This window comes from Dermochelys coriacea, chromosome 20 (assembly GCF_009764565.3).
Source record: "Dermochelys coriacea isolate rDerCor1 chromosome 20, rDerCor1.pri.v4, whole genome shotgun sequence".
Classification (NCBI taxonomy): domain Eukaryota; kingdom Metazoa; phylum Chordata; order Testudines; family Dermochelyidae; genus Dermochelys; species Dermochelys coriacea.
The window spans coordinates 3,711,277-3,738,231 of NC_050087.2; the positions used below are offsets into that span (position 1 = coordinate 3,711,277).

At 58.7% G+C, this 26,955-nt stretch overlaps 1 protein-coding gene across 6 annotated transcripts in view; it reads right to left on the minus strand.

Annotated features, from left to right (window-relative positions):
• B4GALNT1 (beta-1,4-N-acetyl-galactosaminyltransferase 1) overlaps positions 1-26,334 on the minus strand; it is a 28,327-nt gene extending 1,993 nt beyond the window's left edge. The window contains exons 1-11 of one of the 6 annotated variants that reach the window (XM_043506574.1): positions 26,185-26,334; positions 17,628-17,770; positions 10,261-10,453; positions 8,781-8,954; positions 7,757-7,930; positions 7,523-7,629; positions 7,181-7,218; positions 5,121-5,301; positions 1,743-1,844; positions 913-1,103; positions 622-762 (exon numbers count right to left, since the gene is read on the minus strand). In XM_043506574.1, coding sequence (XP_043362509.1) covers positions 622-762; positions 913-1,103; positions 1,743-1,844; positions 5,121-5,301; positions 7,181-7,218; positions 7,523-7,629; positions 7,757-7,930; positions 8,781-8,953 — 1,107 coding nt within the window. In that variant the 5' untranslated portion in view covers position 8,954; positions 10,261-10,453; positions 17,628-17,770; positions 26,185-26,334. Of the gene's footprint in view, positions 1-621; positions 763-912; positions 1,104-1,742; positions 1,845-5,120; positions 5,302-7,180; positions 7,219-7,522; positions 7,630-7,756; positions 7,931-8,738; positions 8,955-10,260; positions 10,454-17,627; positions 17,771-19,450; positions 19,511-20,339; positions 20,471-26,184 lie in introns of those variants that run through there. The other 5 variants (XM_043506572.1, XM_043506573.1, XM_038379012.2 and 2 more) reach the window with 5 other exon arrangements.
• Between the last annotated feature and the right edge of the window lie 621 nt (positions 26,335-26,955).

The window sequence follows — 26,955 nt, forward strand, 5'->3', positions numbered from 1 at the left end:
CAGTTCCCCCCTTCCCTAGGTACTGCTCCCCTGAGGGCCCTGGGGCAGCTCCCCCTCCCCTGGGTCTCCTTCCACTGGGGGCCCTGGGGCAGCTCCCCCTCTCCTGGGTCTCCCTCCCCTGGGGGCAATGTGCAGGGAGCTCTGACACCTGCATTCTTTCTGTGATCCATCCTGCCCCGCTGCCCCCTGGGGCGAGGACTCGGGTGCCCCCAATGCACTGGGGCGGGAGCCGCCTGGTGCAGGAGATAAAGCCTTGGGGGTCCCCATCCAGCTGGGGCAGCTCCTGCGACTCCCACCATGTCATGCCCGGCAGTGGCCACTAGGGGGCTCCCCTTCCCTCCCTGCGCCTCGGGCCCCCTGCTGGGATCCCTGCAGCTGGTGGGGGTGGGGGAGCAGCAGAATGGGGGGTGGGGGGTAGCTGTGGAATCCCACTCTCAGGAGCCCCCCGCCCTGCCCAGGTGTGGCCGAACTCCCCCCATCATCCCCAGCCAGGCACGATCTGGGGATCCCCCTACAAGGCATAGCTGGACACCCTGCAATTCCCCCCCACCCCCAGGCATGGCCAGCCCCCCACATTTCCCCCCCTCGCCCCAGGCGCAGCCCCCCCCCACAAACACTCACCAGGTCCAGGCTGGTTTTCTCCAGCACGTCCACCAGCTTCTCCACCCTGGTGCGGGGCGTGAAAATGAAGTCGTCATCCACCCACAGCACGTACTTGGTGGTGACCTGGGAAATGGCCAGATTGCGCCCTGCGAACCAGCCCTGGGTGGGGGAGAGCGGAGGACACATCAGTGCCTGGCCTGGCCCCCCCAGCCCCACCCCCTCTCAGTCTCTTCTGGCCCCCGCCCCACCGTCTTCCCACAGTCCCGCGCCCATTTCTGCCCCAGCCCCAACCCCCCTGGCACCCCGCACCTTGCCGAAGGGCATGAAGTACTGCTCGATGTGGGGGCCGCCCACAGGCTCGGGGTGCTGGCTGTCGTCTGCGATGATGATGGTCACCGTGGGGTAGAAGCGGCGGATGCTGGCGATCAGCACCCGCAGCTTGTCATACCGCAGGAAGGTCTTGGTCGCAATGCTGACCAGGGCGCTGATGTTGTAATCTGCTGGGGGAGGGTGGGGGCAGCACTCCAGACTCTGCGGGAGGGGATCCTGCCTTGGGAGGACAAGCTCCCCCCCTCCAATTCCAGCCTCAGATAGCTGCAGCTGGGTGCCATCTGCTCCAGCCAATAGAGCTGGACAGGCAGGAGGAGAAGCAGCGGCAGGATTCAGGGGACCCCAGGTTGGGGGGAGGGAGGCAGTGGCAGGATTCAGGGGACCCCGGTGGTGTGTGGAGGTGCAGGCAGGATTCAGGGGGACCCTGGGTCGGAGGAGAGGCTACAGCAGGATTCAGGGGACCCCAGTTGTGTGGGGAGGCACAGGCGGGATTCAGGGGGACCCCGGATCAGGGGAAGGGAGGCAGTGGCAGGATTCAGGGAAGCCTGGTTGTGTGGGGAGGCGGTGCCAAGATTCAGGGGGATCCCAGGTCGGGGGGGAGGGAGGCAGTGGCAGGATTCAGGGGACCCTGGTTGTGTGGGGAGGTGCAGGCAGGATTATGAGGGACAGTGGGGGCAGCCTTGACCCCGAATATGGTGGGCTGACCTTTCCCTCCCCATTGCAGAAGCCCATAGGTCACCCGGGACAGGCCTGTCCTGCTCCCTCCCCCCCAGATCCTCGCTGGGCCCTGGCACCTGCCTGGCACTCACCTCCGCCGTCGCCCGGGGATCCCGGGTTATAGAGCTTGGGCGTGGGTGCGTGGCGGATTCGGATGGTGAAAGATGCCTGGTGCCCATCGGCAGCAAACTGCACTGGAAAACAAAGGGGGAGACGGGTACTAGGAGGGGTAGGGGTCAGCGCAGAAGAAGTTCTGGGGTACAGGGGCCCCCCTGGCAGGAGGGGTCCCCCAGGGGCCCAGTACTCCCCAGGATTCCATGCAGGTATCTCCTCTCTCCCGCCTGCCTCGTCATGCCAGCCATCCCCCTGCCCCTGGCCTGGGAGGGGAGGGGACAGGCCAGCCGCGTTGCCCAGCCAGTCTCTGCGGTTTGGGGGCTGGAAATATTCCCCTCCCCACAACAGCCCCCCCCGGGTGCAGCTGCCCACTCTTTACGGTGCCCTGGATTGGCTTCCCCCACCTGGTGTTTTGCAGATCTACCCCTGCCAGGCCTGCCTGCTGGCACCAGATATTGCCTTCTTCTCTGGCCTCCCCCCCGTCCGGAGAGCCCCCCCAGCACCCTGCTCTGGAGCCTAGCACATGAGTGACTGCAACGTCCACCTGGGAGAACTGGGGTATCACCCAACAAGCTCCAATCAGAGGCTGCTGGGAGGGGGAGGAGCCTGGGCCCTATATTAAGTCAGACCCAGTTCAGGCCAAAGGGGCAGACGACCGTATGGGTGATGCCCCAGAGAGGGGAGTGCTGAAGACCGCACCAGCCCATTGCTGCCCGCCCCTTGGAAAAGCAGGTTTGGGGGGTGACGAAGGGGGAATTTTCTGCCTGTGTGTGCCTCAGTTTCCCTCTGGACTTTGCCTTGCTACCTGGGGGGTGCAAATGGGTTCAAAAGCTGCTCCTGGGGCAGAGCAGGAAACATGAGTGGGGGGCGGACAGGTGACAGCCTGGGGTGGGACGAGAGAGTCGTTAAAGGACTGGCTGAAACCAACCTAGATCAAGGGAGAGGCTGCAGGATGAGTGGGTCCCTTTGGGAGGCTGGCCTGCTGCAGGGGCTGCGTAGAAACTGGGGTGGAGCCCAGATCCCGGGGACGGGGGTATGGGGCCTGGCTGGACTGTCCAGAGGGGAAAAGGGGAAGGGGGGGCTAAACGGGAGGGTGGGAAAGTAAATATGGATGGGTGGGAGGGGTCTTTTAAAAACTGCTCCATTCGATGGCTGCCGCCCCAACTTCTGTGGTTGGGTCACCCTGAGCGACTGGACTGATCCTGCCCTCTCCATGAATCGTAGAATCCTGGAAGATCAGGGTTGGAAGGGACCTCAGGAGGTCATCTAGTCCAGCCCCCAGCTGGACCTCCAGCTCAAAGCAGGACCTTCACCCACTAAATCATCCCACCAGGGCTTTGTCGAGCCAGACCTTAAAAACCTCTGTGACGTTATGCGTGTAATATAATATCTCATTGAAAGGTGACAGGGCCAGAAAGAGGTAACAAACTCGCAGACTGACCTGACCCAGGGCCGAACTTTAGAGACTGGTTAGGAAGAGATGGAAATGAACAGAGCTTTGAAATGCAGCCGGCATTGTTAGAGGTAGAAGGGGAGATGTTTGCTCAGGTCTTGTGATGTAAGCAAACAAGTCTTGTCTATGGCTATAGCTTTGATTCAAAGATCAAAAAAGGAATATTAACATTTAGGAAGATACTTGAGTGAAACAGTATTATTGTCTATGTCTCTTTGAAGGTTGGGATTACCTGTATCTGAACTGTTTAATGGATAAATTACTCTGTGCTAATTGCCATGATGTTTGGAAGAAGGAAAGTTAAGCCTATTGTTTTCTCAGGCCAAAAGGCTGCAGGAAATGTATAAAAATCTTGGGATATGATCCTTCTTCATCTCCAGTCTGCTTTGGGTTTCAAGAGGGGGAAACCTTAAGCCATAAGGATTGAGATCCCCAGTCACTGACTGGAGTCACCCTGAATATTAGTTTAGTTAACAAGAATTGACTATAGCATGTATTTTGGGTAAAATCTAAATTATAATTGGACATGGGTGTGTGGCTGATCCTTTGGGATTGGAAGAACCTTTTCTTTTATATGATGAGACAAGATTTTCAGTAACCATCATCACATCTGACGTGTGTCTGGACAGAGGCCTGAGGCTGGGCCCTTTAAGGGAACTGTGTTGTTTGAACTTCTGAGTAACCAGGGAGGTACTATAGAAGCTGTTTTGTGCTGGTTTGGTAAATCTAAGTATTGGAATATCCACCAGCTTCTGGCGTTTGCCTACCCCGTTTTGTTCGCAGCTCACCGTAATTGAGTGACCTCAGCTGGCTCCCACGGGGCAGCACCGTCACAACCTCTAAAGAAGGAGATTCCACCACCTCCCTAGGTAACCCATTCCAGTGCCTCTCCACCCTCCTCGTGAAATAGTGTTTCCTAATATCCAACCTAGACCTCCCCACTGCAACTTGAGACCATTACTCCTCATTCTGTCATCTGCCACCAGTGAGAACAGCTGAGCTCCATCCTCTTTGGACCCCCCTTCAGGTAGGTGAAGGCTGCTATCAAATCCTCCCTCACTCTTCTCTTCTGCAGACTAAATAACCCCAGTTCCCTCAGCCTCCCCTCATAAGTCGTGTGTCCTGGCCCCCTGATCATTTCTGTTGCCCTCCGCTGGGTTCTCTCCAATTTGTCCACATCCCTTCTGTAGTGGGGGGACCAAAACTGGATGCAATACTCCAGATGTGGCCTCACCAGTGCTGAATAGAGGGGAATAATCACTTCCCTCGATCTGCTGGCCATGTTTCTACTAATACAGCCCAATATGCCGTTAGCCTTCTCAGCAACAAGGGCACGCTGCTGACTCTCATCCAGCTTCTCGTCCGCTGTAAACCCCAGGTCCTTTTCTGCAGAACTGTTGCCTAGCCAGTTGGTCCCTAGTCTGTAGCAGTGCATGGGATTCTTCCGTCCTAAGTGCAGGACTTATGCACTTGTCCTTGTTGAACCTCATCAGATTTCTTTTGGCCCAATTGTCCAATTTGTCTAGGTCCCTCTGGACCCTATCCCTACCCGCCAGCATATCTACCACTCCCCTCAGCTTAGTGTCATCTGAGAACTTGCTGAGGAGGGAGGTGACCAACCGGCCCTCCCCTCCCTGCCTGGTGCTCTCCGTCCTCCATGCCTGATTAGCCCCCCCGGGACAGACCCGCCTCTCCTGGTACCTGGTGCCGCATCATCCCAAGGCAATACGGCAGGGGGGCACACAGGGTCACATGCCCGATATTGGAATGTCCTGCCGATGGGGGGGTGTCCTGTTGCAGGTATTGCCTCTTGCCCCCCTGCACCAAGTATTGCCCCTTGCCCCCCTGCACCAAGGCCGGTTGTCAGATCCCACCCCACCCCCTCACAATGCCAGGTGCACACCTGTGTCCGCGGTGTTGGGGTGAAAGAGCGTGTTGGTGTAGGTGACGAACTGCAGCTGGCGGTTGAGGTTGTCCAACTGGTCGCTCGACAGTGAGAGACGCGTCTCCCCCTCGCCCTGCGCCTTCACCCCCTCCACCACTGCCGCCACATCGAAGGTGCCCAGGGTGGCAGTCAGGGTCACCTAGGGAGGTGGGAAGAGGGAGGCAGGGTTAGCGCTTGGGGCTAGGTATGGCGCCAGCCGGCTTGTGGCAAAAGGCACCACCCCTGGCGCGGGGATAGGTGCTAGGCTGGTACTGCCTGGTTGGGGAAGGGGTGTGTGTGGGGGTGACCATGTTTCCCTATGCTGAATATGGGAGACCTGGTAAAATTACACGTATTCCACGGCAATCAATCAGAAGTATGCAGTACAAACGCCCACGTGGACCGAGCCTCTGTTACAAAGAAATGCTGTGTAGCTGGACTCTTTTTTTTTTTTTTTTTTTTTAATCATCTTCGTATCTTTTTAAGACTTTAGAGTTCACATGGGGAGGGGTAACACCCCCCCAATCCCACAAACACAGGGAGAGCTCTCTCTCTCTCTCCCCTCCCCCCCCATACAGAGAGGCGGGAGGTGACCGACTGGCCCACCTCTCCCTGCCTGCGCTCTCCACCCTCCATGCCTGATTGGCCCCCGAAGACGGACCTGCCTCTTCTGGTACCTGGCACGGGTCCTGGGAGGGTGTGTGTGTGTGTGGATCACATTTCCCCCCCCCCCCACCAGATGGCCAGTAGCAGCCTTTCCGCACTGGAGGAAAGGGATGGACGGGAGCTGCTTCCAGCTGCAGGAGCTTGTCCCTTCCTGCCCACTTCCAGGCTGCTGCTGGCCACCCCCATAGCCCAGCCACCACCTGTCCCCCAGCTACAGCGCAGGCAGGAAGGGGTTAAGGCCAAAGGATGCATTGAGAACCTGACTGCAGGGGTTTCAGTGAACCTGGCCAGAGGGGGGACTCAGCAGGGGGGGCTACCTAGGCCTAAGGGACAGAGCAGCCCTGCACTCCCTGGGGGAAGCAGCTGGGGAGGGAGTGAGGGGTGCTAAGTCCCTGCCTGGGGGGCTGCTGTGAAGCCTGCAGGCTCAGGGAATGAACAGGCTGGAAACCACTCCAGAGCATAGCTGAGGGGCAGAGAGGCTCTGTGGGGCTGCGTGGGGCTTCGGCATGCTTTGGCCAGAGGGTCTTGGGTTTTCCCGGGGCGCCGGCCCAGCCAGAGGCAGTGAGGGGAAGGAAGGAGCGGGACGTGCCCCATCGGGGGGGGCATACGGAGGAGCAGCAGGGGGGAAGGGGCAAAGCAAGGAGAGGACAGCGAGAGGGGGGAGCACGTAAAAGGCCCATGGGTGGGCAGCAGAGGTGCCACGTAACCAGCTGCCGCCTGCCCACACTCACCAGCCACTGTGCAGCCACTGCCGGACGGGGACGGGGCCCTGCTCGTCGACAGCCGGCCCGCAGCAGGGACTGCACTGACCACCATGGGGAGCAGCTGGCCCCACGCGCTGCATCTTCACCCCGCCACCAACCTTGCACAACCACCCCCCTCGTCGGCCACTGGTGGGCAGGCAGCTGGCGAGCAGGGACCTGGCCAGCAGCAGGACCCGCCAGTTCTGATGGGGTCAGGGAGACAGAAAATACGGGACAATCTGCCCGTTTTTAAGAAAAGGTTGGGACACCTGCAGCAGGGCTTAAATAGGGGGACTGTCCCTTTAAAAACGGGACATCTGGTCACCCTAGGCATGTAGAAAGTGCCCATGCTGGCATCGTGCTTTGGGACCGTGACCCTCGGGCCCCGAGGTGAGGCCGTCCCTGTGAGAACAGACGCCAAGCACACTCCCCGGAATAAACTCCTCAGACCCACCCTGTGGGTCACTGTCCCCAGGGCAGAGCTGGTGCTGCCCAGCATCCACGTGCCAGTTTCCACAAGGCAGCTTTGGAGCAATGTGGGGTCTAGGGGCTCACCCTGCACCCCAAAGAGCCAGCCACTGCCCCAGGATCGTGCCCGCCCCCCTGCGGTGAGCCCCCTCCACGCCTTACCTCGTACAGTTTCCTGCTGGCCGCCTGCAAGCTGAGCCCTGGGGAAGCAAGAAACGGGATTAGTGAGACCCCAGGAGCCCCCCACCCCGTCACTGCCACAGCGAGCTCAGGTCCTGCCCGCTGGTCGTCCCTGGGCAGCAGCGCCCGTGGGGCAGGGGATTTGCCAGCTCTGGAGGCTGCAGTCTCCAGCTGGCCATGGCCAGTGCTCCCCAGGCTGTGTGCTCCCTCCCTCCGCCCAGCCACCTCGCCCCCATCACCCCTGGCTCTGTTCAGCCCTGGGAGCGGGGGGGAGCAGGGCAGGCTGCCCCCCCCCGCCCCTCCCCAAGAGGCTGAGGTGCTCACCTGGGATGAGGATGGTCCGGAGTGGGCGCACCTCCACGCCCTGGGCGGGGTACTCCAGTGGGGAGTTGGCTCTGACGATCAGCAGCTGGTCAGCTGGAGACTTGGTCCTTGGGGGGGGAAGACAGGAGTGAGGGGGGGATATGCCCAGCCCCGGCTGTGCCCCAGGCAGGAGGGGGCGGTCCTCTGACTTGGTTGCCCCCTCCACTCCTCCGCCCCCCTCCCGGCGTGGCTCACCGATGCTGGTCGCTCTGGTACTCCTGCTCCCGGGTACCGTGGATCCGCGCCAGCTCCACGGGGCCGAAGGCGGCGGTGAACTCCAGCGAGTAGAGCTGGCCGAAGAGCTGCTTGGGGAAGGGCAGCTTCCCGCCGGGCACCACCTCGCACGAGCACGAGTTCCGGGGCAGCAGCCTGGGAAGACCAGGAGCCCGGTCACGCCCGCCTGGCCGGCCCCAGGCTTATACCCCCACCCCCGGCCGATACCCCCGCCCCCATCTCCCCTGCCCCTATTCCCACCCCTGCCCGCCTGCCCCTGGCCGATACCCCCGCCCCCATCTCCCCTGCCCCTATTCCCACCCCCGCCCGCCTACCCCCGGCCGATACCCCCGTCCCCGCCTGCACCTGCCCCTGGCTGATGCCCCTGCCCTCCTGCCCCACCTTCCTGCCCGAGGCTGACACCCCCACCCCTGCCTTCCTGTCCCAGACATTCCCGTCCCTGCCTGCCTGCCCCCACCCCAGGCTGATGCCCCTGCCTTCCTGCCCCAGACCAACACCCCTGCCCCAGGCTGATATCCCCGCCCCTGCCTCAGACACCCCTGCCCTCCTGCCCCAGGCCAATCCTCCTGCCCCAGGCCTATATGCCTGCCCCTGTCCTCCTGTCCCAGGCTGATGACCCTATTGACGGGGTGGGCACCACAGTGCTGGCAATGGGGGGGTCTGGGGACTCGCCCCCCAGGAGAGGGCAGGGCTCTGGGGAAGTGTCCCCTGGGAAGGGCTGGGATCCCCATGGGGAACCTGGAAAATCCACTTCCCAAGGTCCATCCCAGGAGCCAGGCTGCAGCCCTGCCCGTAGGGGCCAGTCCCACATCCACCCTAGCCAAGGCCCTGCTGGGGCTTCCCCATCCCTGGCCACCCTTTCCTGCCCCGTACATCTCCCCCGACCCATGTCAGCCGCCCCCCCCCCGCTGCGGGGGGGGGGACAGGGGACGGAGGTCCTTACTCGAGGATCTCCTCCTTGAGCCGGAAGGGGATGTGGGCGTACTTGTTGGAGGGGCCCAGCAAGGGCTCGCCCAGCAGCTGCTCGGGGGCTCGGTCCGGCCGGTTGCGCAGGTCGACCGTGCTGTAGGGCTTGGGCGACCAGACGTGCAGGTACAGCAGGGCCAGGGACGCCGTGGCCACCAGCAGCAGACATATGGACTTCTGCACCAGACGCATCCTGCAGGGGGCAGCGGGGAGGTGAGGGGGGAGCCCTATGCCGTCGGGGGGATCTGGGCCGTGCTGGGGGCTAGGTGGGGCCCCAGCCTGGCACATGGGTTCAGAGACTGTGCCCCCTTCCGGTTTGGCTCTATTTGGTCCACAGTTCCTCCCAGCTCCAGTCAGACATTGCTCCCCAGGTCAGTTCTTGGCCCGGTACCACCTCCCCAGCCTGGGGTTGCCAGTTGCAGTGGGACTATTCCTGGAGGTTTCGTCACATTGAGTTAAAGATTAATCTCGAATTCTTGAAGACTTCAGGACCATCAGGAGGGTTGGCAACCCTATGTGGGGTGCCAGGCAGCTGTTGGGGGGTCGGGAGACTCAGAGGGGGGCTTGGCCTTGCTGGTTGAGTGAATCTCCTTGATTGGACCAGGAACGAGGCTCTTCTGGGGCCAGAGCTCAGATGTTAACCATGACTGGGAGGTGAGGGGGAAGGGGGTTCCCTGGTTGGGTCCCCCCAGGGCTGAGTGGATGCAGGGAAACAAGAATTCCCTCCACACCATCCACGGAGCAGGGCTCTAGCTTGGGGCCAGCCTGTGCCATGGAGCACCTGGCAGCTGCCTCGTCCGGAAGAAGGGCCCGATTCTGCTCCCAGCGGGACCAGCTTCTGGTTCCTCCCCATTGATGGGGATGGGCCTGGCTCGCAGCCCTGTTCCTCTCCGGGTAGCAGTTTACACTAGCGTGAAATCGGTGTGACACGGGTGGTGAGGAGGGCGACAGCCGGTGCAAGGCAGCGCAGCTTCCAGCCCCCGGGGGAAGTGGGGCAGAGCCCAAGACCCGGCCTCGGGAGCTCGTGCTGCCTGCCTGAGGAACAGGCTCGGCCCTGTCCTGTGCCAGTGCCAGTGCCAGTGGGTGAAGCAGGGTCTCTACTGCAGGGGCATGTTTGACAACAAACACGGGGCGAGAGGAATGCTGGAAAACTTGTGAGCTGGGTGCCAGGTTGGCAGGGGAGCTCAGCACCCACAGGCCCGCAGGGGTGGCTGGGAAGAAAGGATCCTGCCTCATTCTTTTATGCCAGGTGCTGCCCCTCCCTCCCCCCCCGCAACTGAGATCAGGGCCCTGTTGTGCCAGGCACTGCCCTCTCCCCCACCTTACATTGTGTTAACCGGCTCAGAGTCTGCAAGTCTCACTATTCGTATCACCAGGGGGCCACAAACCGGGGCCCCGCAGCATTAGGGGCTGCACAAAGAACGGAAAGACAGGCCCTGCCCCAGGAAGCTTCCAATCTAATGTGGCACTCAGAGGGTGGCTCTTGGTGTGGCACTAACCTGGGATGCCCTGGATCCTGGCCCTTTCGGGAGAGGTGGGCGGAGGAGCCGTTTCCTTCCCAAAAGCGCCTCGAAGGCAGAAGTGCGGTCCCGCAGGGTCCCCAGGCAGCTTCAGAGTGAGGGAGAAGTGGGGCTGTCTACCCAGCGCTGGAAGCAAAACAACCTGGCTGAGAGCGACAAACAGGAAAGGGCCCTGTGGAGAACACCAGAGCAGGCAGTTCTAACCACCACCTTGGGTGATGCTTTATCACGAGATGCAATTACTCAACCTTCCCCCCCCTCCCCAGTTCCTACTCTCACACTATACCTCACGCCACCTCTGCCCCCTGCCGCTGAGCGGCCCTGTGTTTTCGCACTCTTTGCCCCTGGGGGTGCAGCTGCTCGCTCTGGGTAAGCTGAGAAACCTGCTAATATCTGCCCTGCAGCCCAGTCAGAGGCCATGCACAGCCCCGGGGTAGGGGAGACCAAGAATGCAACCCCTCAAACAACCCCAAAGCCATGATCTCTGCCCTCCAATCCGGTCAACGCTGCCAACATTTGGGAAAGGATGGGAAACCCCCTGGCAGCTCAGCTCGTCCTGTTGCCAGGATCCACAAATTGGAGGATTGGGCCAAAAGAAATCTAATGAGGTTCAATAAGGATAAATGCAGGGTCCTGCACTTAGGATGGAAGAATCCAATGCACCGCTACAGACTAGGGACCGAATGGCTCGGCAGCAGTTCTGCGGAAAAGGACCTAGGGGTGACAGTGGACGAGAAGCTGGATATGAGTCAGCAGTGTGCCCTTGTTGCCAAGAAGGCCAATGGCATTTTGGGTTGTATAAGTAGGGGCATAGCGAGCAGATCGAGGGACGTGATCGTTCCCCTCTATTCGACACTGGTGAGGCCTCATCTGGAGTACTGTGTCCAGTTTTGGGCCCCACACTACAGGAAGGATGTGGATAAATTGGAAAGAGTACAACGAAGGGCAACGAAAATGATTAGGGGTCTAGAGCACATGACTTATGAGGAGAGGCTGAGGGAGCTGGGATTGTTTAGTCTGCAGAAGAGAAGAATGAGGGGGGATTTGATAGCTGCTTTCAACTACCTGAAAGGGGGTTTCAAAGAGGATGGCTCTAGACTGTTCTCAATGGTAGCAGATGACAGAACGAGGAGTAATGGTCTCAAGTTGCAATGGGGGAGGTTTAGATTGGATATTAGGAAAAACTTTTTCACTAAGAGGGTGGTGAAACACTGGAATGCGTTACCTAGGGAGGTGGTAGAATCTCCTTCCTTAGAGGTTTTTAAGGTCAGGCTTGACAAAGCCCTAGCTGGGATGATTTAACTGGGACTTGGTCCTGCTTTGAGCAGGGGGTTGGACTAGATGACCTTCTGGGGTCCCTTCCAACCCTGATATTCTATGATTCTATGATTCTATGATCCCAGGGAAAGGACTCTGGGAATCCCACCCCAACGCCGAGATATTCCCACCTGCCCCACCTCGAGTCACCGGTGGCGCAGGCCTTGCTCCCAGAGCAGGCCGGTCTCTGGAGAGCACCCTCTGCCCCACAGCCGCTGAATCAACTTCCTTCTTGTGCCGGGTGCCCCTCATTCCTGTCTCCGGGATGTTGTGTGGTCAGTGTGGTTGCCAGGTGCCACGGAAACAGCTCTGGTAGGAAGGATGGCGTTCTCGGGGCAAGCGCTTTGGGGAAGGGGGATCCTAGCAGTGGGGCAGACAGAGTGAGGCTGCTGAATGCAGGGAGGGCAGGTCTCCGGGAGTTGCCTCCTCGGTTCAGATTCAGTGGGGCAACAGGCCAAAGTCCTGCCAGGTGTAACCACATCTTTATGTACATCACTGGCTGTGTCCCAGGCCTGAAAGGGGCCTGGGTTCAGGTTAGGATCTAGCAGCCAGAGCAGGGCACATGCCCCTGCAAGGCACAGCCAAGAGGGCCAGCCGGTGTCCCTGGGCGAGTAGCCCCTGGGGTGGGGGCTAAAAGCAGTAAACTGAGGCTGGGGAAATACGTGGTCCCTGCACCTGCCCAGTGCGCCCCACCCCTTATGCTGGGAGCTCTGCCACAAACCCCCCCTCCCCTCCGCCCCGGGGCAAAACCGGATGTGGCCATAGTGTGCACAGAATACAAGCCCCTCCCTTGAAGCACCCAGAGCCTCGGGCTAGGGCCAGACTGGGTGGGAGCACACCTGCACCATGGCGGGTGTCCGGATCCCACGTACGCTCAGCCGAGATAAATCCACTGGCAAAGGGCCCACAGCACTGTAGGTACAGTGGGTAAGATCTGTCAGGAAAGCCAGGGCAGAGGGGCAGGTCCTCCAGGCTGTGCTGGTTTGGAGGTCACGGGCAGGGCAAAAGGCAGGCACCTCAGCCCGTGGGGTAAACTGCTTCCCCCCCTGGCAGCCCCTCGGGGATGGAACTGGGGCCAGGGGCTGCTCCAGCGAGAGAGGGAGGAATGAAAACCACTTGTGATTCCCTCTGCCGCCTGCCCTGCCCCCGTGTCCATCAGCCGGGAATCCACGCAAAGCCCGGAGCTGGGAAAGGTTCCCGAGGTTCTCTCACCCCAAAGCGCGGGACCCCCCGCTGGCCCACCCAGATTCTCTGCCCCCCCCCCCACATACAGAGGTTACCAACAGCCCCTCTGGCTTACAGCTACAAAGTCTGTGGGTTCAATCCCTGCTCATGGAGCCAGCCAGAGGAGCTGTCACAGCTGCACAAACTCTGCCCAGGTGTCTGGGTCGATCCACACATGGCAGATGCTACTGTGCAGAGTGGGGACAGGTCTCAGCTGGCTGCAGTGTGGCTATGGGGCTCTCCGGAGCTTTGCCTTGCCCCATTCACTGCCTCTTTTGCCCCCTTGGGAAAGCCGAGGGGGCTCAGATTTGCCACCCTTCCAGGAGCAGAGCTGACTGACGTTTGCACCGCGCTTTGCAGGGGCTTGGAACAGTGCCCCGTTACGGGATGACAGCGTGTGACACTGGACAGGGTGTGACGGTTATATGCGCAGGCAGGTACGTTACACGTGATAGTTCCCCGAGGGGGGGGAGGAGCATGGTCTCCGCCAAAAGCTAAGGACCTGCCCATTGTTCCGGTTCCTGCGAGATGTTTGTACAGGGCATATTTTCAGCGAGAGGTAACAGGTAAAATGTTACCTTCTGAAACCGCTGGGGATGAAGGCCGGCCCCGGAGGGTCGCAGCTAAACCCAGCCAAGCTTGCGATGTATCAGCCTTTTCCCAGCTCTGTGTTTACAGTCTGGAGCCAGGGCAGGCCTGGGCGCTCCCAAGAATGGATTCCAAACGGGGGAGCCTCGGGGCTGCAGGATGTTCCTGAATCACCCTGTCACGGGGTCCCCGGGTGTTGCTCTGGAACTGCTCCCTATGAAGCCAGGCAGGATTCTGGGGAAGTCTCCTCTCTGAGCAGCCTGTCCCCAGAGCAAGAAGCTCACACGGCTTCCACCTTCCTTCGTCTGACCCTGGAGCCTTCAGCATCCTCTGCCCTCCGTGCGCTTTCCACAGCGAGTCTGCCCAGGCAGGGTCCAGGGGGGGGCCAGAGGATCCTGCCCCCCAACTCCACAGTCAGATGGGATTCTCAGCCAGCCAGTAGAACAGAAGGTTTATTAGGTGACAGGAACATGGTCTAACACAGAGCTTGTAGGTGCAGAGAACAGGACCCCTCAGCTGAGTCCATTTTGGGGGGCAGTGAGCCAGACAACCCCGTCTGCACTTCACTCCATGTCCCCAGCCAGCCCCAAACTGACTCCCCCTCAAGCCGCCCCTCCTCTGGGCTTTGTCTCTTTCCCGGGCCAGGAGGTCACCGGTTTCCTTTGTTCTCCCACCCTTTACCTCTCACCTTGCAGGGGGGGAAGGGCCCAGGCCATCAGCTGCCAGAAGACAGGGTATCGCCATTTACGTACCCTGGCCCTTTGCTCTGCAACAGTCACACCCCCCTTATCCCACCACCTAGAGACTTAAGAAATGCATAGGGGAAACTGAGGCACCCCTACAGTATTCAGAGGAAACATTAAGAACAGTCCTGCTTTGTCACATGCCCCAATGCTGAAAAGAGGCAAAAAGTCTGGGACTGTCGGCGGAGGAAAGAGGGCACAGACGCGCTCCGTTACGGGGGAGATTCCCTGCCATCCTGTGTGTCTCATGGAAGGTGGCCAAGGGCTGTCAGAAGCGGGGGAGGATCCCTGATCAGCTAGGAAAGGGACTGTTAATAAGGGCAGGCCCGTGTCTGCCAATTCTGTTTTCCTTTTACCTAGAAGCTTGTCGCCAAAGCCTTTCCCTTGCTTTTAGCTGACTCTTTAACTCGAGCCTCATTCAATAAACTTCAGCTTGGTTTTACCGGAGCTCCAGCTCTGTGCTTTGTGCTAAGGGGCGGCAGGCTGAACCGAGGTGAAGCCAGTAAGCTGGGGTGCACGGCTGCCAAGGCAGCGGATCAGGGGACACTGCACGTGTCCCAAAGACACAAGGCTGGGTTGTGTAAATTGCCAGGCTGCAGCGGGAAAAGGCGGAGGGGCTTAGGGCAGCTCAGCATGGAGCTTTGGGAGAACTCCCCCCCCCGGGATGGGGGGGCAGGAGGGTGCAGACCAGGCTGGAAGTGGAGGGAGAGGGGGGTGGCAATTTTCCCAGGGCATCAGGGTTAACCCTGACCAGTGTCATGTGGCATGAACTGCACCCACCCACGCTTCAGTCTGGCCTGGGGTTTGTGAAATTAACCAGCAGCACATGGCTGCCCCCGAGGCGGAGCACAGCCGGGCGAGCATGCGCGGGGAATCTGGGTCATGGCTTGTGCGGGTCTCTTGACAGGCAAGCAGGAGACCATCTCAGCAGGAGGTGGTGGATTCCTGCCCGCCCCGGAGTTTCTGGAGCTGATGACCCATGTGTGGGCCAGATCTGAAGCTATCTCTATGGCAACTGCCAGCCCCCCTCCAGCAGCTGGGGTTAAAGCAGCCAGGCTGTGCCAGACCAGGCCAGGGGCCCTTCCTCTGGGTCTGCTCAGAGCCTGTCAAAATGAAGCCGGAATGCCGGGGGCAGGGCGGGTCTCAGCTTGAGATCAGGACCATCCGGCCCTTCCTGCATTGCTGGATGAGGGACAGGCACAGCTAGGGGGGAGTGAGGAGTCCCGGTGCTGGTGAAAGTTGAGAATCACTAGCCTCAGGGATTTGGATTTGGATTTTGGACATCTAGCTGGCATGGGGTCAGAGACCCTGGCCTGGGCATTAGCTGGGTAACCCCAGTGCCGGAAGCTGCCATGGGGGACATGCTGGCCAGGAAGAGCTGACTTTCCATTAGTATCGACTCTGATTTAATGCCAGTCTGTGAGCAGCGGGAGTGTGGGTGCAAACAGAGTTGCCAGGGCTGGAGCGGACCACTCATTAAACAATCATGACTGTGTACATGTTGGCGCTGTACCAGGCTCCGCGGCACTCCTCAGAGAAACTTATCCCCAGCGGCCGACCCAGCCCTGTTGGGGCTGGACACAGCCTCATGCAATCTGAAAGAGATTTGCGTACCATTGGGCAAGCCCCAGGTGGACCACTTGCGCCACTTGCGGTCCCAGAGATTGAGGGCAGGGGCTGGGAGATGGGGGGGGTCTGAGTCCTGCCCCAGGACGTGGGCACAACCCCTGCAAGGAGCCATGTTCCCTTCTCTCCCGCCTCCGAGAGCTGCTACTGGGCTTTAAAAGACAGTAACGGTCCAGGAGACTGCGAGGTGCCCAGAGGCCAGGGGGATGGGCACAGCATGTGCACAGAAAGGCACAGCGTTCCTTCCGCTCTCTGCACCAGGCTCCAAGGTGACCCGACCCCCAAGCTTGGGCGGCCTCAAGCCGCTCTGCAGCCCTTGGCCCTGCTTGGCTCCTGGTGTAAAGGGGCAGCTGTGACCTGCACCCCGCGGGGGGGTGGGGAGCAGAGAATTCCCATAGCGCCGTCCAGTCTGACCACGCCCCTCATGGGCGGGGCCTTGAGGGCAGGATTCTTAGGTGGGTCCATATCATTTTATTCCTGGTGCTGTTCCGTGTCATGCCACAGAGACACTCAGCCGGCTTTTAGGGCTTCGGCCCATCCTGTTACCAGCAGCACCGTGCCGGTGAAATGACCCTCCCTCCTCTCCTTGCCTCCCGAAACGCAACCAGCTCTGGGGAGGAGCGGCCGAGTGGCACACAGCACCAAAGTGAGTGTAGGGCAAAACCCCTCCTCTTCCAGGAATTGCTCCGGGGGGGAAGGGGGGTGGGACGGACAAGCCCGCAGCAGACCAGACGTGGCCACTTTATGCAAATCCATCATTCCCTGCCCCGGCTCCCACAGCTGGGCCAGGGCCCAGAGCAGAAACCTGATGTTTGCAATTCAAACCTATTCAGGGAAGTAGCAGAGAGACCCACAGCTCCCCTCCCCCAGGAGGTGAACTCAGAGCCCCAAGGCAGTCACAAGACTGTAGTCAGCAGGAGCGTGGGGCTCGGAGAGCCAGGCTCCATGTAGGGGTATGAAGAGAGCAGGTTGGGTGGTCCGGAGCACCTCTGTTCAGCTCAACGCAGGCTGGCATAGGGGGCTATGCCCTCCGTGAGGGGGGGAGGGACTGGTCTGAAGCCAGCTTGGGCTGGTGGCAGTTGGCCTTTTTGTGAACGGGGAGCGGATTTTATTCCACTTTGCAAAGGGCAGGGTTGGCAGTAACGTGCAAAGCGACCAGAAGCCTGACCGGGCCATGGGGACTTGAGGGCTTGTCTTGCCCCAGGAGCTGCACTGGTATATTGGCATTGTGGCAGCAGGCAGCACCTAACCCCCCGCTCCCCGCTGCGCCAGGCCCAGCACATACCAGGACAGGTGGGCACAGTGCTCTGGGGGCGTTCCTGGTGCTCTCCCAACCCTGGCACCCACCCAGCAGCGGGCACAGCGGGTAAGTGTCCCGCCATCCTGCTCACTGCCTTGTGGGAAGCTTTGGCAGTGCATTGTGGGATGCCGGCTGGCATTGTGGGAGCGTGGGTTCAACCCCCTCCGACCTATCCCAAAATTCACTGCTCGCCTACGCCTCTCCCCATGTGGATGACGCATGGAGAGCGGATGAAGGAGCAGTGCATTGTGGGATGGCAGCGGGAGGACTTAGCCTGATTTTACCCCACCAGAGAGAGTGTGTGTGTGTGTGTGTAGGGCTCAGAGGGAACAACTGTCCAGAATAAACTCAGACACAAGCATGTTCCTGCCAGGGAAATCTGGTGTGTCCACCAGCCCTGAGCTCCCCTCTGCCCTCTAGAGGTGGGTCCCCACAGGACAGCGGGAGGGGTAGTTTGCCCCACGGCTGCCTAGGAGGTAACACCCAGGTCTGTGCTCTTGGCACCCAGAGCGACGGCTGCACCCCCTTCCCCCCGCGGCAAACCTCACCTCGGGGGTGATGCAGGGCTCCCACAGCTCAGCCCGCAGCTCCTGATCTCTGGCGTGTCCTGGGCTCTTCTAGGGCCAGGCAGGGAGACTCCCCCGTCTCATCTGGAGACCCTCACGGCTCCCACGGGCAGGGTGGCACCAGCCTGGGGTGGGGAAGACACAGGGAGGCGTTGAAGAGTGGGCAGAACCAAGAAATCCCATCTGGCTCTACTCCATGCCCCCTTCTCCAGGCACCAGGAGGACAGAGGGTGCAGCTGTGGGGCGGAGGCAGGGGGCTGGAAACGCAGCAGGAGCCCAAGCCACCGGGGAGCCCAGTGCCCGTCTCCCTGCCTGCCTGAGCCCCCCCTAGTGCCAATCTCCCCTGTCTCCCAGAGCCCCCCCATGCCCATCTTCCCTGCCTGCCTGATCCACCCCTCAGTGCCCATCTCCCCTGCCTGCCAGAGCCCCACCCCACCCAGTGCCAATCTCCCCTGCCACCCGACCCCCCCTCACCTATCTCCCCTGCCTGTGAAAGGCCTCTCAAACCCCCACAGGCCCTGTGACCAGCCAGAGAACAATACTTAAGACTTTCATTGTCCTCTGTTGACTCTACCGGGCTTGGCATGGGGCATGCTGTTCCTGGGAGCCTTCCCAATTGCCCGGCCAAGAGGGGCCCTTAGCCAGCCTGAATGCCCCTCAGTGGTGCCCAGTGACACCCGGGTCTGGCAGGTGACCACCTGCAGCTGGAGAACTGCTTCGTGACTCCCTCAGCCGGGGCAGGCATGGGGTCACCTTGGGGGGGGGCAGGGTGATGTTGGGTCCCTGCCCCTCTCCTAACAACACCCTCCCTCCCTCCTGCCCAAGCAGCCAGTTCACTGGGCAGCCGGCCACCCCACAGCTCTTTGCGGGGGGGGCACGGGAGCTGCTTCCCTCTCCGAGGGGACCGGGCCTCCAGAGTTAGCAGCACGGGGGGGGGAAGAGTGAGGGGGGTCAGAGTTGGGAGAGGGGAGACAGTGACAGGCCCTGGAGGAGGGAGAGACGGTGGTCGAGGGAGTGAAACAAACAGATCTGAACGCCTCCACCCCCACGCCCAGGCGAGATGTCCGACCCCGGGGAGCCCGGGCCATTCTGAGGGGGGCAGTTGATGCCAGACGCCATGGTGAGGGGCTGGGGGGGGGAGGAACTACTTCGGGGTCTGTGTGGAGACCGAGGGCTGGGTCATAGGTAGGTAGGCCGGGGGTGGGGTGGTCGGCGACTGCCAGCCAGTGAGAGGGGAACCTGGCTCTGCCCAGGGTGCCCTGACGCTGCGGTGATGGAGCCCGCTGCAGGTGTCCTATGATCCGCAGTTCCCGGGGAAGGCTGAAGAGCCCCCCCGGAGTGGGGGAATTTGGCACAGCTGTGCCCCAGCCCTGGCTGTCGATCCGCCCCCCCCCCAAAAAAACCCCTCCCCCCTCGCTCGGTGCGGAGGGGCCGGAGCTCAGCGCAGAACATGGCTGCAGCTGGGGGCGCAAACCCTCCCCCGCCCCCGGGCCATGCAGAATGGGCTGATCCCGATCCCGCCCCCCACCCCGCGCTGCGCCCACGGCCGGTCCCGCGCAGCTGGGGGGGGGCCCGCAAACTGCAGCGCTATAAATCACCCCCGTGCTGCGCGATATTGCAACGACCCCCTCCCCAGCATCGGCACCGCGACAGGGAAAGGGGGGGGCGGGATCGCGAGGGCCTATCGACCCCCCCTCCCTCCCCGCAGCAGCACGTCCCCTCCCCCGTCCCCCCCCCCCCCAGTCTCCGCTGTCGGAGCGGCAGTGCTGAAGTGCTGGCCAGCTGCCCCCCCCCCACCAGCCTACCTGGCTGCCCAGCGCATCTCCCCGCCTCGCCTCCCATGGTCACATCTTCGGACGCCCCCCCCCACGGACCCGCCCCCCCCCCCACACACACCCCGGACCCCGCTCCGGCTCTAGCGCTGCTGGACCGGGCTGGCGGGGGCCGTCGGGAGCCTGGCAGGCGGAGGGCGCCCCCGCTGGCCCGAGGAGGGAATGGCGGCTGCAGCAGCCCGAGGTGTGTGGGGGGACGGGGGGGGCGCCTTTGTCTCGCACAGAGATGCCCACCCCACACACATACTTTACCAATCCCGACCCACCCATCTTGCGCCCTGGGGAGCCGGGGGAGGGGGGCCAGCTCAGACAAAGAAATCCCAAGACAAAGGACTTGGGGGGAGGACTTGGGGGGAGAAAGCAGGTGGCACCTTGTACTGGGCTCTAACTGGGAGGCACGGCTGGAGGAGACGGGATCGTCACACACACACACCCTCCCCACACAGGATCCCTGCTGGAAACCCTTGGAAATGGGATAGAAACAGGGACCAAACTGGGTCTAGGACCAACCACGCCCAGCAAGGGCCGGGCATCGCTGGAGACCGGGTGGGACCTTTCCCACTAGACCGGCTATCTGAGGCCAGTGGGATGGGGGTGGGGGTGGGGACTCAAAGCCATTCCCACACTTGTTCCGGGTCCCCCATGGGAACTGGATTGGGAGGATCCCGGTTCCGCGCCGGGGCCCATGTGGGTAGCAAATCACCTAGGTCACAACTGAGCCTCAGGGGTCGGGGGGTTCCTGCAGGCTGAGGGGCAGCTGGACTATCCCCAACTAGCTCAGGGCCTCACAGGGCCTGATCTGGAGCAGGTGGGCGAGACCCCAACTGGCACAGTTACCAAGGAGTGGTTTAAAGAAACCTACCAAACTTCCAATCGCCTGCAGGTTTGCTCGCTTTTATCATTCGCTGCGGCCGGAATGCCAGGACATTGCCCCCCCCCCCCAGCTTTCCCTGGAGAAGTGACCTGCGTGGGCTGCCTAATTGGTGTTGCAAGCCAGGAAGCCATCCTTCGCTGACGAACAGGGCACTGGGCAGTTTGTTCAGTTGTACGTGGCTTTCAAAAAAAACCCAGAGAAGGAAAACCCAAAACAGGAATAGAAAAAAAGGAATCGTCCCTCTGGCTAACTCATTGAGTCTACAGACAGTGCTTGAGGTTATGGGTAATTCAGGTATCAGAAGGGTAGCCGTGTTAGTCTGGATCTGTAAAAGCAGCAGAGAGTCCTGTGGCACCTTATAGACTAACAGATGTATTGGAGCATAAGCTTTCGTGGGTGAATATCCACTTCGTCGGATGCATTCGTCAGTAATTCAGGGGCAGGGAAAATCTGGGCGAGAAAGTCAGAGAGGCACAGATTTCAAAGGAGGTGGGACATTTGTCTGTGTACCACAGTGCCACCTAAATACTTCAATCGAGACCAGACTCCCCGCAGAGAGACAGCCCCGGCCCTGAAATGCTTTGGGTGGGAAGGGAAACAGAGGCAAGCAGCAGGTGAGTTGTCCAAAGTCATATGGCCAAATCTGGAGTAGACCCCAGCTCTCCAAGCTAACGCCCAACGGCTCCACTCCACTGCCTCAAACTACATCAGGAGGGGCTTTACGGTTTTACAGGGCTCCTGGAAGTTCCCAAACCCCAGTTCCTTCCCGGATCATAAACACAACCCCCAATAAATACAAATCCGCCCTAGCTTTTAGAGCTTTCTCCATCCCTAGCTCTCCAACCGCTGTCCTGAGAAGGACAGTTTCATGAGATGAGGGAATGGAAGAGATTCCATTATATGAAACTGGCCTGAGCTCTCCCATTACAGTCTGGGTGCCCCCACTTGGGCCAACTAAGAGGGGCTAGAAGAGGTCAGTCAGGCCTCAGACAGGAGAGGAGAGCTGGCAAAGTCAGGAGATGGTTTCTGGGAAAAGGCAGGAGAGGTTTGCTGGCTGGTGTCCCTGCAGAGAGGCAGCTTCCCCACTCCAGCAGAATCATAGAATCATAGAATATCAGAATTGGAAGGGACCTCAGGAGGTCATCTAGTCCAACCACTTGCTCAAAGCAGGACCAATCCCCAACTAAATCATCCTAGCCAGGGCTTTGTCAAGCCTGACCTAAAAACCTCAAAGGAAGGAGATTCCACCACCTCCCTAGGTAATGCATTCCAGTGTTTCACCACCCACCTAGTGAAAAAGTTTTTCCTAATACCCAACCTAAACCTCCCCCACTGCAACTTGAGACCACTGCTCCTTGTTCTGTCATCTGCTACCACTGAGAACAGTCTAGATCCATCCTCTTTGGAACCCCCTTTCAGGTAGTTGAAAGCAGCTATCAAATCCCCCCTCATTCTTCTCTTCTGCAGACTAAACAATCCCAGTTCCCTCAGCCTCTCCTCATAAGTCATGTGTTCCAGTCCCCTAATCATTTTTGTTGCCCTCCACTGGATGCTTTCCAACTTTTCCACATCCTTCTTGTAGTGTGGGGCCCAAAACTGGATACAATACTCCAGATGAGGCCTCACCAATGTCGAATAGAGGGGAACGATCACATCCCTCGATCTGCTGGCAATGCCCCTACTTATACAGCCCAAAATGCTGTTAGCCTTCTTGGCAACGATGGCACACTGTTGACTCATATCCAGCTTCTTGTCCACTGTAACCCCTAGGTCCTTTTCTGCAGAACTGCTGCCGAGCCATTCGGTCCCTAGTCTGTAGCAATGCATGGGATTCTTCCATACTAAGTGCAGGACTCTGCACTTGTCTTTGTTGTACCTCATCAGATTTCTTTTGGCCCAATCCTCTAATTTTTCTAGGTCCCTCTGTATCCTATCCCTACCCTCCAGCGTATCTACCTCTCCTCCCAGTTTAGTATCATCTGCAAACTTGCTGAGGATGCAATCCATGCCATCCTCCAGATCATTAATGAAGATATTAAACAAAACCGGCCCCAGTACCGACCCTTGGGGCACTCCACTTGATACTGGCTGCCAACTAGACATGGAGGCATTGATCACTACCCGTTGAGCCCAACAATCTAGTCTGCTTTCTATCCACCGTATAGTCCATTCATCCAGCCCATACTTCTTTAACTTGCTGGCAAGAATACTGTGGGAGACTGTGTCAAAAGTTTTCCTAAAGTCAAGGAATAACACGTCCACTGCTTTTCCCTCATCCACAGAGCCAGTTATCTCGTCACAGAAGGCAATTACATTAGTCTGGCATGACTTGGCCTTGGTGAATCCATGCTGACTGTTCCTGATCACTTTCCTTTAGTGCTTCAGAATTGATTCTTTGAGGACCTGCTCCATGATTTTTCCAGGGACTGAGGTGAGGCTGACTTGCCTGTAGTTCCCTGGAACCTCCTTCTTCCCTTTTTTAAAGATTAAACATTAGCCTTTTTCCAGTCGTCCGGGACCTCCCCCGATCGCCATGAGTTTTCAAAGATAATGGCCAATGGCTCTGCAGTCACATCTGCCAACTCCTTTAGCACTCTCATATGCAGCGCATCCAGCCCCATTGATTTGTGCTCATCCAGCTTTTCTAAATAATCCCGAACCACTTCTTTCTTCACAGAGGGCTGGTCATCTCCTCCCCATGCTGTGCTGCCCAGTGCAGTAGTCTGGGAGCTGACCTTGTTCGTGAAGACAGAGGCAAAAAAAGCATTGAGTACATTAGCTTTTTCCACATCCTCTGTCACTAGGTTGCCTCCCTCATTCAGTAGGGGGCCCACACTTTCCTTGACTTTCTTCTTGTTGCTGACATACCTGAAGAAACCCTTCTTGTTACTCTTAACATCTCTTGTTAGCTGCAACTCCAGGTGTGATTTGGCCTTCCTGATTTCACTCCTGCATGCCCAAGCAATATTTTTATACTCCTCCCTGTTCATTTGTCCAATCTTCCACTTCTTGTACGCTTCTTTTTTGTGTTTAAGATCAGCAAAGATTTCACTGTTAAGCCAAGCTGGTCGCCTGCCATATTTACTATTTTTCCTACACATTGGGATGGTTTGTTCCTGTAACCTCAATAAGGATTCTTTAAAATACAGCCAGCTCTCCTGGACTCCTTTCCCCCTCATGTTATTCTCCCAGGGGATCCTGCCCATCAGTTCCCTGGGGGAGTCAAAGTCTGCTTTTCTGAAGTCCAGGGTCCATATTCTGCTGCTCTCCTTTCTTCCTTGTGTCAGGATCCTGAACTCAATCATCTCATAGTCACTGCCTCCCAGGTTCCCATCCACTTTTGCATCCCCTACTAATTCTTCCTGGTTTGTGAGCAGCAGATCAAGAAGAGCTCTGCCCTGCCCCTAGTTGGTTCCTCCAGCACTTGCACCAGGAAATTGTCCCCTACACTTTCCAAAAACTTCTTGGATTGTCTGTCCACTGCTGTATTGCTCTCCCAGCAGATATCAGGGTGATTGAAGTCTCCCATGAGAACCAGGGCCTGCGATCTAGTAACTTCCGTGAGTTGCCGGAAGAAAGCCTTGTCCACCTCATCCCCCTCGTCCGGTGGCCTATAGCAGACTCCCACCAGGACATCACCCTTGTTGCTCACACTTCTAAACTTAATCCAGAGACTCTCAGGTTTTTCTGCAGTTTCATACCGGAGCTCTGAGCAGGCATACAGCTCTCTTACATACAGTGCAACTCCCCCACCTTTTCTGCCCTGCCTGTCCTTCCTGAACAGTTTATATCCATCCATGACAGTACTCCAGTCATGTGAGTTATCCCACCAAGTCTCTGTTATTCCAACCACATCATAATTCCTTGACTGTGCCAGGACTTCCAGTTCTCACTGCTTGTTTCCCAGGCTTCTTGCAGTTGTGTATAGGCACTTAAGATAACTCGCTGACTGTCCCACTCCCTCCCCTCTTGCGCTCTCCTGCTCGTGATTCCTCCTGGTATCCGACTTCCCCACTTACCTCAGGGCTTTGTTCTTTGTTTAAAGCTCTCCTCACTAGGTTGGCCAGCCTGCTTGCGAAGATGCTCTTCCCTCTCTTTGTTAGGTGGAGCCCATCTCTGCCTAGCACTCCTCCTTCTTGGAACGCCATCCCATGGTCAAAGAATCCAAAGCCTTCTCTCCGACACCACCTGCGTAACCATTCGTTGACTTCCACGATTCGACGCTCTCTACCCGGGGAGACCCAGAACCCTGAGGTGAAGGGCACCGGGGTCTGGGAGGGATAAGGGGGCTAGCGGCAGGCAAGACACCGGCCAGTAGGAGGTGCTCTGTATGCTGGAAAAGAGCTAATTCCTGAGGCAACCAGCAGGAGGTGCCACGCGGGTGAGTGTCGATCTGCTACAGTCCCCAAGCCAGAGATCTAGGCCTGGAGAGGGCTGAAGAAAGGGGAAGCTACCCGCTGATGTCTCCTTGCTGGACAGCGGGACCCTAGGAATGGTGAGATGGCTGCACCCCAGAAGGAAGGGCTGGTGTGGCCATCCTGACTGAGGGACAGGAGAGGATGGAGCAGGACACCTGGGGCATGGTGAGAACAAGACCACGAGGGGGCACTTGGGGAGGCGGCCACTCACTTGCTGGTAAACTGAGGCACAGAATGGGACAGTGACTTGCCAAGGTCAGTGGCAGCGGTAGCAACAGGCCGAGCTATGGCAGAGCTAGAATACTGAGGCTGATGATACATCTAGGTAATTTGCAGGAATATGACTGACAGCCCCCCGCAAGTCCTCAATTCCATTCCCTTCTCCCCAAGCCAGGGCAGACTCCAGTGACACAGGGCCTGATGTTATGAAATCCCAGGCATTGGAAAGGAGTCTTTATTTCCCAGTAACTAGCCTGGACTGTGAGAGCTGTGGTCTAATCCTATCGCGATCCTCCTAAACTGGGCACCAAGCCAAGCTGCTTTCAAATCAGGCACCAGAGCAGAGCCATCAGGGTTCTGGGCCCGAGTCAAAGGCCCTGAGGCAAGTGGCACATCTGAAATGCAAACCATCTGCCCCGAAAACAGTCCCCCACGTTGTGCACTGTCGGAGCCTTGCGTGGGCTCACCACAAAGATGCCCCTTGTCCAGCGGCAGTGGGCGGGTGCTGCTCCCGATGAAATGCTGTTTGCCTCTTCTGGCCTGTTAGCTGCGAACCGGGATTCAAACCAGTGGCAAGCAGCTGATTTTAACCCCCAAGAACCAGGAGACTCTGAGAGGCAGAACTCCCACCCCATCCTCCACCTGCACTGGCTGGATCCTTTTAGGAACAGCAGCCCCACACTGCACGGTAACTAACCTCAGCGGCTCGTGGGAAGCCCCCCTCGATGTTCAGGGGGCAGTGGTCGGGGTGCAGAGGAGCCTGCATTGAGTAAGGGGAGCTGAACCCTTTGGAAAAGCTAGAGGAGATGGCTTTGTAGCCTGACCCTCATGCCGGGAATTGCTGGTCCTCCGCCCTTCCTCTCCTCCCCAGGCCCCGTGTGCTATCGGCTCTATGTGTGTGTGTGTGTTTGGGGGGGTGTCTTTCAGGGAAAAGCGCAGCACACCGGGTCCTTGTCTGCACTGCAGAAGTGTTGACTATGGAAAGGCGTTCTCCAGAAATGAAGGGTTTGCTCTGGTGACTGGCAGACACTTTCCCTCCTGCCCTCCACCCCAGAGGTAGCCGCATGCACCAAGGGCTCAAGCATGTGCTTGGTGTCAGTTACAGCGTGACCGACTGCCTGCCCCTGTAGCTCTCCAGAGGCACTGTAAGGGGCCTAAGGGATAAAACCCCAAGGTGACAGAGGCCTCTGAAATACCTGTGTTAGGCTGACCGCCTAGGAGCTCCGCCGTTTCAAAGCAGGGGAATTCGTGCAACAAGATGTCTCGCTGGAGTGCCATGCCTCAGAGTATTTAGGTTGTGAACTCTTCGGGGTCTTTGCTTATTGAGACGCTAGGATGCATTGAGTGGAGATCTGCAGCTGAAATAGAACATGACTTTTAATTGGATCCCTCAGCTGGTGACATGCACAAGGGAGGAAAGGAATGTGGGCGGGAGACTGGCACCACTTCAATAGAGCAGGCAGCTGGTAGCTGCTGTGGTCTGATGTTTGGCTGCATGCATGTGTTCTCCCTGTGTGCTGCTCCCAGCTCTGCGCAGACAGCCGGCACGGCAGACTACGAGCCAACCACCCAATGACCACAAGATCCGTTAAGATATGAAGGCACCAGGCCAGGTTTATTGTTGACCAAGCACCTGGCAGACTCTACAAGGATATCTCTTAGTATATGACAATGGATGCAGCTCGGTGAATGCTGGGACTTTCCATTTCCCCCTCGGCTGGACCAAGACACTCTTTCAGAGATACCTCTTTATACCATGATGCAAACAAGTTACGTACTGCCCCTCTGACATAGTTGGTTACGGCCCCCTGACGTGCCTAGTTATCACCTATCTCCTTGTACATGATCAAAACCCCTTTATTTGTCACACTGTGATCCCAACCGTATCTTTTAGGAGGGGTCAGCGTATTCCTGTTATCCTTGGGGAATGTTTTTGTACTATCCTTGATATCGGGATGGTCTGGTAC